General features: G+C 30.5%; 1 protein-coding gene across 1 annotated transcript; it reads right to left on the bottom strand.

The window, feature by feature from the left end:
- Nucleotides 1-6,538: 6,538 nt before the first annotated feature.
- On the bottom strand, nt 6,539-11,428 carry LOC109340252. The gene is made up of 3 exons (XM_019577892.1): nt 11,355-11,428; nt 8,733-10,807; nt 6,539-7,286 (listed from the first exon to the last, which is right to left on the bottom strand). The coding sequence occupies exons 2-3, from the start codon at nt 10,407-10,409 to the stop codon at nt 6,900-6,902; spliced, it is 2,064 nt and encodes a 687-aa protein (XP_019433437.1). The 5' UTR covers nt 10,410-10,807; nt 11,355-11,428; the 3' UTR covers nt 6,539-6,899.
- Between the last annotated feature and the right edge of the window lie 1,152 nt (nt 11,429-12,580).

Below are 12,580 nucleotides of genomic sequence, written 5' to 3'. Positions count from 1 at the left end.
TCAAAAATAAAATACAAACTTTTTCCTAAACACATTAAAGGTTCCTTTGATGTTAAAATCATCACCTTTAAACATATTCAAATACTAACAATAATTTCTAATATTTCCAAACAAATAACTCATCTAACCTTGTCCAAAGATATAGTTTTTCCATCTAAGAACAAGGAAGAAATTTCAAGATTTACAAAGGTCAAAAACTACATAAAGGTTCATATGATTTTATTATCATCCCCTTTAGTTATGTCTTCATAAAATACTTAAAGAACAAATATAAACTCTACTTTATGAATAACATAATAAAAGCTCATAACTTTCTATGAAGTACGAGAAGAGGATGAAGAAGAGAAAATAAAATATTATCTTAGTTTGTATAGGAAATTTAGTGTAAAAATGAGAGAATGGGATGGGGTATTTATAGGAGAGTTTCACCCTCATCAAATCATAAAATTTAATGCAAAGTAAGTAGATTTAGACTAGCATAGATGATGTGTCTAATGGTGGTGGAGTGAGAGGATTTCTTGAGTGATTTAGGGGATTTTGTGTAAGAGAATATGTACTTTTGTTTGTTTAACAAGCAAGCTTCTTACATGAAAGTGATGTGACATTTTCGATGACACATTCTCGATTAAACCATTTCCGAGTATTGTTGGCTAAAACCCGGTCAGATAATAAAAATCTCCCGATTTCGGTTTACGGTTAGAACTTCGAAACACAAAATTCGGAGTGAAAATAATTAGAAATGTGTTCTGGACAAACTTGATGTCTATCTTGACTCGAAATAATATTTTGAAGCCAATGGCGCAATCGGAATTCAATTCCGAGTTACGGAACTCAAAAACATGTTATTGGGCCGAACTCGGGCGAATTTGGACCCCACAGCAGCTCAAAAACTTTCCGCCACAGAAAATTACAAAAATTTACCACAAAATATGAAATCACAAAGAAAGACTAACACTCAACTATGGTTTAGTCTAATTCAATACCGATTAATTTCTAAAATTAATCGTTTTTAAAATAAATAATTAATAAAACATACACAGAAAATTCACGGTGTTATAGGAAATGTTTATAACATGCACATAAACATCATACTCAAATATCATGAACAATGAACGGCTAGATTTTCTTAAAGATTAATAACAAGTGTGGAGGTTTACCTTGGTGTTCTTGAGAAAATCCAAATGAAGAGAAAAGTGATGTCAAGGGTTTCTCCAAGTTTGGTGGACTCTTTTAAAGACAATGATTAAGTTTTTAGAGAAGCAAACCAATAGTTTCAAGAGTAAATGGCTCTTTTAAGAGAAATGAAATCAGGTTTAAGGAGGCAAGCCAATGGTTTTCAAAGAATAACAGTGTAACTGGTAAATGAAGGGTTTAGGGGTATTTGCTTAAAAGATGAGTATTTTCGCTTGCTTGTCACGCAAGTTTCACTCGGGAAAATGAGGTGACTTCTTCGGAAAAACATTTGTGATGAGACCATGCCCAATTATGGTCGACTAATATTCAAATGGATATTAAAATCTTTCAATTATGGTTAGAATTTCCGAATGTCGAATTTGGAGTAAAAAATATTTAGAAATGAGTTTTGGACAAACTTTATGTCTATCCTGACTCGAAATAATATTTTGAAGCCAATGGCGCAATCGAAATTGGATTCCGAAATACGGAACTCAAAACACGTTACTGGGCCGAATTCGGGCAAATTTGGGCCCGACAGTAGTCCAAAAACTTTCCGTCGTAGAAAATTACTAAAATTTACCACAAAATAGAAATTTACAAAACAAGACTAACACTCAATTATGGCTTAACCTAAATCATTGCCAATTAATTTATAAAATTATTTTTTATTAAAATAAATTAATAAAATACATCGAATTTTCACGGTGTTACACACATCCAAAGTTTTTAATGAATTATTATAAAATAATACTTGATTCAACTTCATTAGAAACCATAATAAAGAAGTTTCTATATGCATTATATTTTATTATAGATATGAAAAATGATATAGTCTTCTATTATATCATCCTACTAACTCTCCTACCACAAGTTTTATTAGTTGCACATCGAAAGTTTTTAATGAATTATTACAAAATAATAATTGATTCAACAACATTATAAAACTTAATAAAGAAGTTTCCATATATGTTATAGTTTATTATAGATATGAAAAATGGTATATTCTTCTATTATTTACTTCATCTAACTCTCACACTCACAAGAAGATGATATACGTCATATAAAGATATTTTATTTATTGATGATTGATTTACAAGTAACATATGTCACTTTCTTGTGGATATAAGAATTAGTATGAAGGTTTAATATGAGGATATATTATTACTATTACATATATCTTTTATCTCATTTTATATATTCTTACTATTATAATAAAATTATAAAAGAAGTTAATAGTTAAACAACATAATTTTTCATTTTCATATTTTACCATTACTAATTATAATTTTATATTTTCATATTTTATTATTACTAATTATAATTTTATATTTTCATCATACATCACTATCTATTTAAAATTAAATCTATCAATAATTTTATTTTTTAAATTTTAGTTTATAACTACCTAAAATTTATTTATATCAATGTAAATCTATAATAATAAATTTATTAAAATAAAAAAGTTGCATTGCCTTTCAAAACGCTAATATACTTAAAACGAATCATACTATCATAAAAATAAAAATTATTTATTTAGTTTGATTTGTAGAAAATATGTCGACCATAATATGATTATCTCCTAAAATATTATTTACAATTTTGGATATAAATTTTATAGCAATTTTATTTTGTTTTGTCATATTTTACCCTTATTAAGAACTTACATTTTCAACATATATCATAATCTTATTATCTCCCTAAATATGATTATTACTAATGATAAGTTTTATATATTATATTTTTTAAATTTTAGTCTATAGTCTATACTTATATAAAATTTAATAATATCATTATTAATATAATTATGAATCTAATTAAAAAAAATATTTACATTACACTAGTATGCATAAAAAGAATCATACAATTATCAAAAATCAAATAATATTTATGTAGTTTAAATTGTATAAAATATTGTGCATAATAATGATTACCTACTAATATATTATGAAAGTGGATCTACTTACTTTAACAATAAGTTAAAGTATCATACTCCACACCTTAATTATTTATTCTATGGCAATCTAATGGTTCAGATTTACTTACTAATTCAAAGTATTAAATTTTCTTAGAATGAATGGTTAAGATGTGAGATATGTTTTTTAACTTACTCCTACAATGGATCCCCTCTCATATATTATTATAACATTTTCCTTTTATTTATTATTTTATAATTTAACAAAAACATTATAATAAATTCATGATAATGTGCATATTGAAGTATTAATATTAGGATGTTAAAAGCTAAAAACATATTTAAATTTATCATCCTCTTATCCAGACATCTTTAGTATTTACCGCAAAACTAACTTCTAATGGTAAGTATGTATTTTATAACTTGTAGTTGTGAATATAACTTATTAAAATAGAGTTATTCGATAAAACTAACTTTGTGACTAGTTGAAATGTGAAAAATAACTAAAAAATGGCTATAATATTTATTTAATTATTTATTAAGTAAATAATTCTTATTTCCAGTAATTAAATACATAAATAATTTAAAATTAAAATTTGCAATCATTTATTTTAATATTTTATTTATATTTAGATATGAAATATTTGTATTTATTTGGAGATAAGATGATACAACAAAAATAATAGGGTATTTTAGTTGGAGGTAGGCATGTTAAAATAGACGGGTCGAGTCGACCTGTCAAAACCCAGAATTTATAGGACTTCGATATTATATTTGATATTTTTTGTTAAATCTGGTTTTTTAGCCTCGACTAACCAATCTATATTAAAATTGAGTTTGAGTAAGACTTACCCACGCAAGTTTCCGCTCCTTGATTTTCTTTTTCTTAACATGGTTGCATTAACCATATTTTATTCTCCTGTAGTGTTGGATTGTTGTTATAATATTATTGTTCTTTTATGGAAGGCTCTCTTTTAATGTTTTATTTGATATTATTCTTTGTATTAATTGTTTGTTGTTATTAGGGAAGATTGTGACTCATGATTGTTTTTAGGGAAGATTGTAACTCACAATTTGATTAGATTGATGATATTTTCATATTAAATTTTTATACTCACAAGAAAATAATAGATATCACTTATAAATTAATCTTTAATAAATAAATGTATCATTTTTGTGATATATTTTACTTTCTTGTAGTGCATGAATATTTGTAGTAGGAGATGTCATTTTCCATTCGATTATTATGCTAAGACATGTATTTAGCTTTTTCAATTTACAACTAGGGGCGTAAGTAATTATGATTTTAACCGCAAAACTGTGAGATTGAATCGAACCAAACCATGAAACATGCTTTTGTTTAGTTTCAAGTTCGAATTGGTTTTTTAAAGAACCATTTAATTTCCATTTGTTTTATAGTTTTAGAAATTTAGAACCACTAAAACTGAATCAAGTCACATGTTAAAAAAAACAATTATAGAGAATAATGTTGTAATTTTTGAATTCTTAAGATAATTTTATGTGAATTGTAGTGTTATTTATGTTACTAAATTGTTATATATGTTACTAGCTACTTCTAAATTGTTATAAATATGCTACTTTCTCAGTGTATTAATGATTTTGAATTTATCTTCTAACTTTCATGGTACTCAGTTTGAGACTAGCATATATAAATTGTTATATATATATTACTAATTCTAAATTGTATTATTATATTTGTTACTATTTTATATATTGTTAATTTATATATATATATGTGTGTGTGGTCATTCGTTTTATTCTTCCTAAATTACATAATTGTTATGTATCTTGCTAGAAAGTAGTTATGAGTTTCATTCTCTTTACCCATTATGGTTTATATTTTTTGATAAAGAAAAATTGTATACACTGACAATATATGAGTTTTATATAATATCATTGTATCATTTATCATTCAAGTTTTATCATCATTGATTCTTCAACAACAACAAAACAGTACAAATAAACGATAAATGATACATTGAACATGTATAAATCTTTGTACTGATAATACATAAATATTATATTCTTTCTTATAATAATAAAAGTATTTTTCCATTTATAGAAAAACAATGTCTAATGAAATGAATTTCAACTTTTACTAGATTTTTAAAATAAAAAAATAGGAAAATTGTGGAACTGAATCAACTCATTCATGATTGGTTTAGTTTAAATCTCACATTAAAATTTATAGTTAATTGAAGTAAACCATATCATATATTTGTTCAGTTCAGTCAATAAATTGCACCCAAAAAGCAAACTCAAGTGAACCTTTATACCCCTATCTATAATTGCTTCATTTACATTCACTTCTGTCTTTTTAGTTATTAAATGGAAGATGGACCTACATCTTTATGATAGATGCAAATTAAAGTTAAAAATAAAATGATATCTTACTAGAGAGTATTTTTATGATGCCAATTTTATACACTTATTTTTTATGTGTCTTCTTTTTTTTTTCTAAAAAAATTGTTGGCTAATTTTGTTATTCTTAAGAAAAACCCATAATTAAAGCAATAATCTTAAACAACAAGAAATTAATTAGAACTAAATTAAAATAGAGTAAATAAAATTAATTTAGCAACAATACCAGTTTCTTGTATGACTTGGAACAAACTACACCCTCTGTAAAATAAAGTGGCTGAAGACACTACAAAAAATATGGAAGTACATCAAAGACAATAAAGTGGTTATGCATGTAATCTTTATTATTAACTAATGGTATATATTTTTACTAAATCATTATATGTCATGAGAAGGTGATATATATATATTACTTGTAAACTTATTTTTAATAAATAAAATATTAGTTTATGACACATTAGCGGAAGTATATAATAACTTTCTATCATTCTGAAGATATTACTTAATCTCACCTAACACCCGAATAATTTATTTTCAATGTGAATTTCAACTATGTTGTTTAATCTAATGTTATTTTTGTCATGTTTCTCCTCTTCATAAATTTCTTTTATATATTGCTTTAGTCATGTTTCCCTTCCTCACAAGTTCATTTTATATAATAAAGAAATAAACTACATAAAACAATAATGGAATATCTACCAATATTCAATGATCATGAATATCGTTGCCTATAGTAACCAATGCATCACCCTGACCTCGAGCAAGGGTGGAGTGGCGGGGTAAGATGGGAGGTAATTGATGTATTAAGGAGGTTGCCTTCATAAACTGTATTTTGTGATAGCTACTAAGGGATTCATAAGTGTGATTCAAGAGATAATTTAACTATTCATAGCAATTTTTTAATCTAGAACATTTGGCTTATGAATAACACTACTCCCATGATTTCAACTCCAAGCCTTACTTAGACAACAACTTTGAATTTTGACACTAAAATCAACAATGTGTTGCAGTTAAACCGATAGATACAATGTTTAAACCAATTTTACAAGGGTAGTAAAGTCCTTTTCTAAAAGAAGTAAAAGTGAAGACAACACTACTCAAGAAAATATAAAATTGATGATCATCCACATAGGTACAAATATTGGTATCTAAAGAAAATTAGGATAAAGCCAAGCAATTGAAGGAGCATATACAATTGCTCTTCAATTTTCATTTCACATCACAATACAACAAATTTCCAGAAGATAAAGCTTTCTTCTTAAAACAGGAAAAAATAAAATAAAAATAAAGGCACATTTTTCTTAACTACAACAATTGGTAGCCCAAGAAATTTCATGTTCTTGGAGAAACCATCCAATGTGAAATGTAAAGTCAGCTATGGCTGTGCACAAAGGAAGATTCAGTTTCTCATACCAAACTTTGTTTACTACTAATGTTCATCTACTTCCTCAGTAACCTGATGCAACCCATCTCCGCTTTTCCCTGACATCTGCTTCTTATGTTTCTTACTTCTGGCTTTCTTGGCCTTCATGCGGCGTTTCTTCTCGTTCGCATCAACCCATTTGTAGTCTGAAGGTATGTTGAAAGGATCAACTTCATCCTTATATCTGTGACTATCAGAATCACTGGACTGTCCCCCGCGAGTTCCTTTCATCCATGAAATCCATGATGTAGATCCCTCAAGCTCCTTTGATTTGGCATCTTGGAAATGTGCTGGACTGGACAGTGGAGTTGAAAACTCCTCTGCTGGTTGAAGCTCCTCAAATTTTGTAAAAGTGACGAGTACCCGAATAGTAGGGACAATCGGGATAGCAACCTGAGTAGCATCCGAGATTATTAACATTAAAATCAAAAGCCCTATAAAGAACAAGCATGTATGCCTAACATACCACAACAAAGATTATAGGCAACTACACATGCTTCATAACAATATACAATTACATTACATGTATGAAATATATCCATCCATCTCTATTTGCAACAATTAACCATCAACATCTATACCTGCACAGGTAGATATGAGGATCTTGTTACTGCACCACCACCCAAACACAACATCATTTCTTTACATGAAGATAAGCTAACCTGACTAATGCTATAACTCAGTCAACCATGATCGGTAACTAATCCGTGACGAAACAAGTCAAAGAGCCCTTGCTTTTGGTTTGTTAAAAAAAGCGATTCTCCTAAAAGCTGAGTTTCAGCTTTATTTTCATATCAACGTTTTTAGTACAAGTCCAACCAAACAAGTATATGAATGTCAAAAGTGATTTTTATTATAGATAAGTACTTTTTTGAAGAAAGAAAGTCTAATTAAAAGGGCTAAGTGTATCAACAAGGCATTGGTCTAGTGGTATAAGGCCCCGCTAGATCCCTAGGATGACCAAATGGTCAAGGGTTCGATTCTTTGGAGCGACACTTGTCGGGAGGGGCAGTCACGCAGCACGAAAGGAATTAGTTCCTTACCCATAGGGTGAGGGGATGCTCTTAGTAGTACCCAAAAAAGGGCTAAGTGTGACAATATTAGGATTTAAGCTCATGAGGAGAGCCCAACCCAAAAGACTAGTCTATTAGGTGGGAGAGCCTCATGGCTTAAGTACCACATTGAGTTTACTATTTTAAGCTCATGAGGAGAGCCCAACCCAAAAGACTAATCTATTAGGTGGGAGAGCCTCATGGCTTAAGTACCACATTGAGTTTACTATTCTACTCAATGTGGGACTCCTAACAGACAACTTCCAATTTTGTCTGATAATTGGCCAAAACTACTCATTAAGCAAGCAAAATAAAAATGGGGCAAAAATGAAATTGAACAAAACCCAAAGTTTTTAACGTTAGTCACGCAATCACGCAACAGTAGCAAATCATCTTGGCTTTGCACATGAAACAGTCTTCTATTATTTCACAGTAGCTTGCCATGATTCAAAATAACATTAACAGTGAGAAAATATCATCTCTCACATAACACAGTTATATTTGTTAAATGAAACACTTATGGTCTTGCTCACGCTAAAATGTCAGTACAAGAACGACGAAATAATAGAAACAGAGTCACGTTGGTCAGAATCTCGTCAAAGTAGTAAAACCTATGTAACCTACCAACTTCGGAGAAAGTTACATTATTCATCAGGTATTATGAGCTTGTTGTATAAAGAATCAAAGATTTAGCCCACACAAACTAACCACAGGTATTATGAGCATGTTTTAATGCAAGAGTGCAGTGCATAAAAGATAAGAACTTAAGGTCATGGATTTAGATTACCTTGACAGGAAAAGTTCCATGAGGAAGCTTAGTTGTCAAGAGCTCTCTGAGTCTTCTAACTGCCTTAACCTTATTTGCTAAGATGTCAAGTAGAGGCAGAAGCTCATCTGTTTTCAAAGGGAAGTCTGGCGTCAACCACAGGACGGGTCTTAAACCCTTTTTATACTCGCTTTCATTCTTCGACTCACTTATTGTTCCTTTCTTCTTCTTCTTTCTAATGTTTTTATCCTTTCCCTTCTTATTGTCTCCACTATCCTCCTTTAGAAACTCAGATGTTGACTTTTGAGGATTGCCCGATCTCTGGTTGCTACCTTCTGGGCCAAACTTGGAAATTTTCTTCGAAGCTTTGGAATCCTCAGTTTCATCAGTGCTACTCTTTGAGTGTTTCTTGTTCCAACCAAACCAGCTCTTCTTCTCTTTAACCACACCATTGGCTTCAGAATTATCAAAGGAAGTTGCAGAGCCATTTTCTTGACTGTCAAAGCCTCCATGTTCCTCATCCTCGCACATACCATCATTATTTACCATATGCAGTGCAGAATCCAATTGCATTCTTTCCTCAGCAGTCAATACATCATCATACTCTTCACCGTTTTCCCCGGCTATCATACTCTCTCCATCCTCAACAGCAAAAAGCTCTTCATCTGTCATAGCACCTGGAACCCGCCTTGACTTCACACTCACCATCACATGAAGCATGTCATAAACTTTCGCCTTCCAATTCCCAACCGTCTCAGTCTTCTCTTGGCGCCTCCAATTTAAATTCGGAACAAGCTCAGCCTGAGTAACATCGATACCTGGTCTATACATATTTGTCTGAGACATCAAGGAAACTTCATGAGCAACTTCAGCTTCTGTTGGTTGTGTACCAGCTCCTTCCAAAGCATTTGTGATTTCCTTCTCCTTATGAGAAAGAACAAGCAAAGAACCAGGTGGCACAGTTACATTACCATCCTCTGAAGCGTAGCCCTCTCCAAGGAACAAAAATGTTTGGTCTGATCGTTGGATGCGTAAACCATCAAAACCGGCAAGGGTCATATCAGCACGGAGATTAGAACCACGCTTCCAAATGCGATAAGTATCAGAAGGGGCTATGCGGCCGATAAAAGGAATGACAGAGCTCTCAAAATGAAAAGTTATCTCCATATAAAAATCACGAATCCGGTTTGCTGAAGCAACAATGCGGGGAAGTCTACGACACCATTTAGCCCAAGCAAGGGGTTGATAGTGTCGTGCAATAGTCATGGCAATTGTTTCCTCTCTATTGCAAACTGCTTCTTGGAGAGCACTCCAACCATGTTCATTTTGCAGACTCCAATCCGCACCAGCAGCCATCAGAATCTCGGCAGAGACTGGATCCTTCAGACGTACTGCAAGGTGAAGAGGGGTTTCCCTACCAGGAACATCACGGCAATCAATAACAGCCGAGATCTCATCTGCTCGAAGTTCAGCAGCAAGAGACTCAGCTTCAGTATTGACCTCACCAGCCTTAGCAAGCCGAGGGAGTGCGGAAACAATCCCACGAAGCACAGCATGGTCTCGCCTGGCCACTGCCAAGTGAGCTGGGCTGTGTGCATATTTAGATAAATCTTCCATTGATTTGTCCCCTACCTCTCTCTTTTCCCTTCTCACCGCTCCTATGCTACTACCATCATGAACAATCCCATTCGCTTCCATAATAATGGTATGTCAATCTCGAGTTATAAAGAACAAACAACACACACGTCGCTCATACCCTTCCTTTGCTTTTATGTTTCAAGTACTGCAAGCAATCCCACGGTTTGAATGACAAGGGAAGACCACCAAAATAGTTAATTTACATTAACTTTGTGTACACTTTTATAGCTCTTCCCTGCCACAATGAACCCTACTATTAAATTGCAAGAGATAACTTCAACCTTTGAAAAAATGACTTAGAAACAAAAAATAAGAAAAACATCAAGAACTGTTTCTGCTTTAAATTGAACTATTTCTGTTGCAAATTATTTCATCATTCCATATCTTGAGGTTAAACTTTCAAGTCCAAGTGATCTTGTGGTCCATCTGAACTCCAGTGCAACCAAATCAGATGAAATCTGCAAACAAAGCAAAGTATGAGTCTAAATCAGTGCACAGAAACACTATGAAACAAAATTGAAGCATAGATGGGTCAGATTTATAATTTGTTCTTTATAAGATACTCAGATTTATAATTATTAGACCCATTAAGCACATTTTAGCATATACCCAATTCTAACTACTCATAAAGATAAAAAGGAATTGAAAGTATATAGTTAAATGATGAGGTATATAAAAGTGATTTGAAGAAAGGAGGGGAAAAAAGAGAAATTGAGAATAGGGTAGAATTGAATTATAGATTTGGTATGTGGTAATGGAAATAGAGAAGGAAAGAAATGAAATTAAGAATGGAGTGATTATTGAAGAAGGGATGGAAATTAGGGTTTGGAAATTGGAAGAAGAAGAAGAGAGAGAGAAAGAGAGAGAGAGAGAGAGAGAGAGAGAGAGAGAGGATCTAACGGTGAGGATTGAATGGAGAAATGAATGAATGGTTGATGAATGGGTGTGAGAAGTAAGAATCATAACACAAAAGGAGAAGAGATGAAAAAGAAGAAGAGAACTCACAGAGATAGATAATAGTTCTGAATTCTGAAAGAAGAAGAAAGATATCATCGATTTCTATCACTTTTCCTTTACCACTTTAAACACTAATTCACACACTAACAAATATTATGACATTACATTCATTATTCTTAACTCATAACAAATTAGCTATTTTCATATCTAACGACATGTTAGTCGATAGCTGCAATATCTTACATTTATTATTAAAATATTATATGTTGGATTCTTGGTAGCCATAATCAGTGGAATGAATAACCTAAAAGAAATTAGGGGCGTTTTGAATAAAATTATATAATCCTTCTTCCATTTAACATTTATAAATTTAATTTATAACTACTTTATTTTTCAATCATATAATTATTTATTATTCATCCTTTTCATTTTTATATCTTTACTTCCCATAGGCAATCAAAAAAAAATTGGTACATTCGTAGTCAATCAAATGATATTACTAAATTATATCAATTTTTATATTATTTATTAAAGTATATGTATAACTATACATAAAAGACATGAAACTAGGAAAATATTATATAGTAAAAAATTGCCTAAATTATTTGTTTACCACTGGATTAAACAAAGTAATATTGTTGTGTGATAAACCAAAAATATAAAAGGAAATATTTTGGAAGTAACATCTTCGCTTACGAGATAAAACTACGTGTGTCAATACTTTGTGGATTTCACTAAGTGAAAACCTCGTTAATGGGTGATAGAAATAACCTTATTTCCAACAAAGCTTTGCACATAGAAATTTGATTTTTTAAATTAGTTATGTATTTAATTAATATTGTTTTAAATGAATTCATTTGTTATAATTTAGTACTTTAAATAATAAAATATTGTTGGTTCTTTTTACCCATTTTATAAATTTTAGTAGGTGTTTTATGGAAAAGCTCTAATTTAATAATTTCCGTTATAACATTCATAATTACAAATGAGTGTAATTATTTACATGGTGACTATTTCATTCATTATTCATTTGTATTATTTTTTGAAGAATTAATAATAATTAAATACCAATAGAGAATAATGCAATAACAATATATCAAACTCTCATATATTATATTATGTACATTTTTCTCATTCCAAATACTTACATTGATAATATATTTCATTGGGGGACTATGGCACTCCTACTTTTTTGACTTTACCAATTTGGTTATTTAAAAATTGAAAAACTTAAAATGATTCTAATAATTTTAAATATGTGTTAAATTAGTCAT

This window comes from Lupinus angustifolius, unplaced genomic scaffold, assembly GCF_001865875.1.
Source record: "Lupinus angustifolius cultivar Tanjil unplaced genomic scaffold, LupAngTanjil_v1.0 Scaffold_150_59, whole genome shotgun sequence".
Classification (NCBI taxonomy): domain Eukaryota; kingdom Viridiplantae; phylum Streptophyta; class Magnoliopsida; order Fabales; family Fabaceae; genus Lupinus; species Lupinus angustifolius.
Note: the sequence above shows the minus strand (reverse complement) of the source record. Positions and strands in the feature narration are given on the sequence as shown.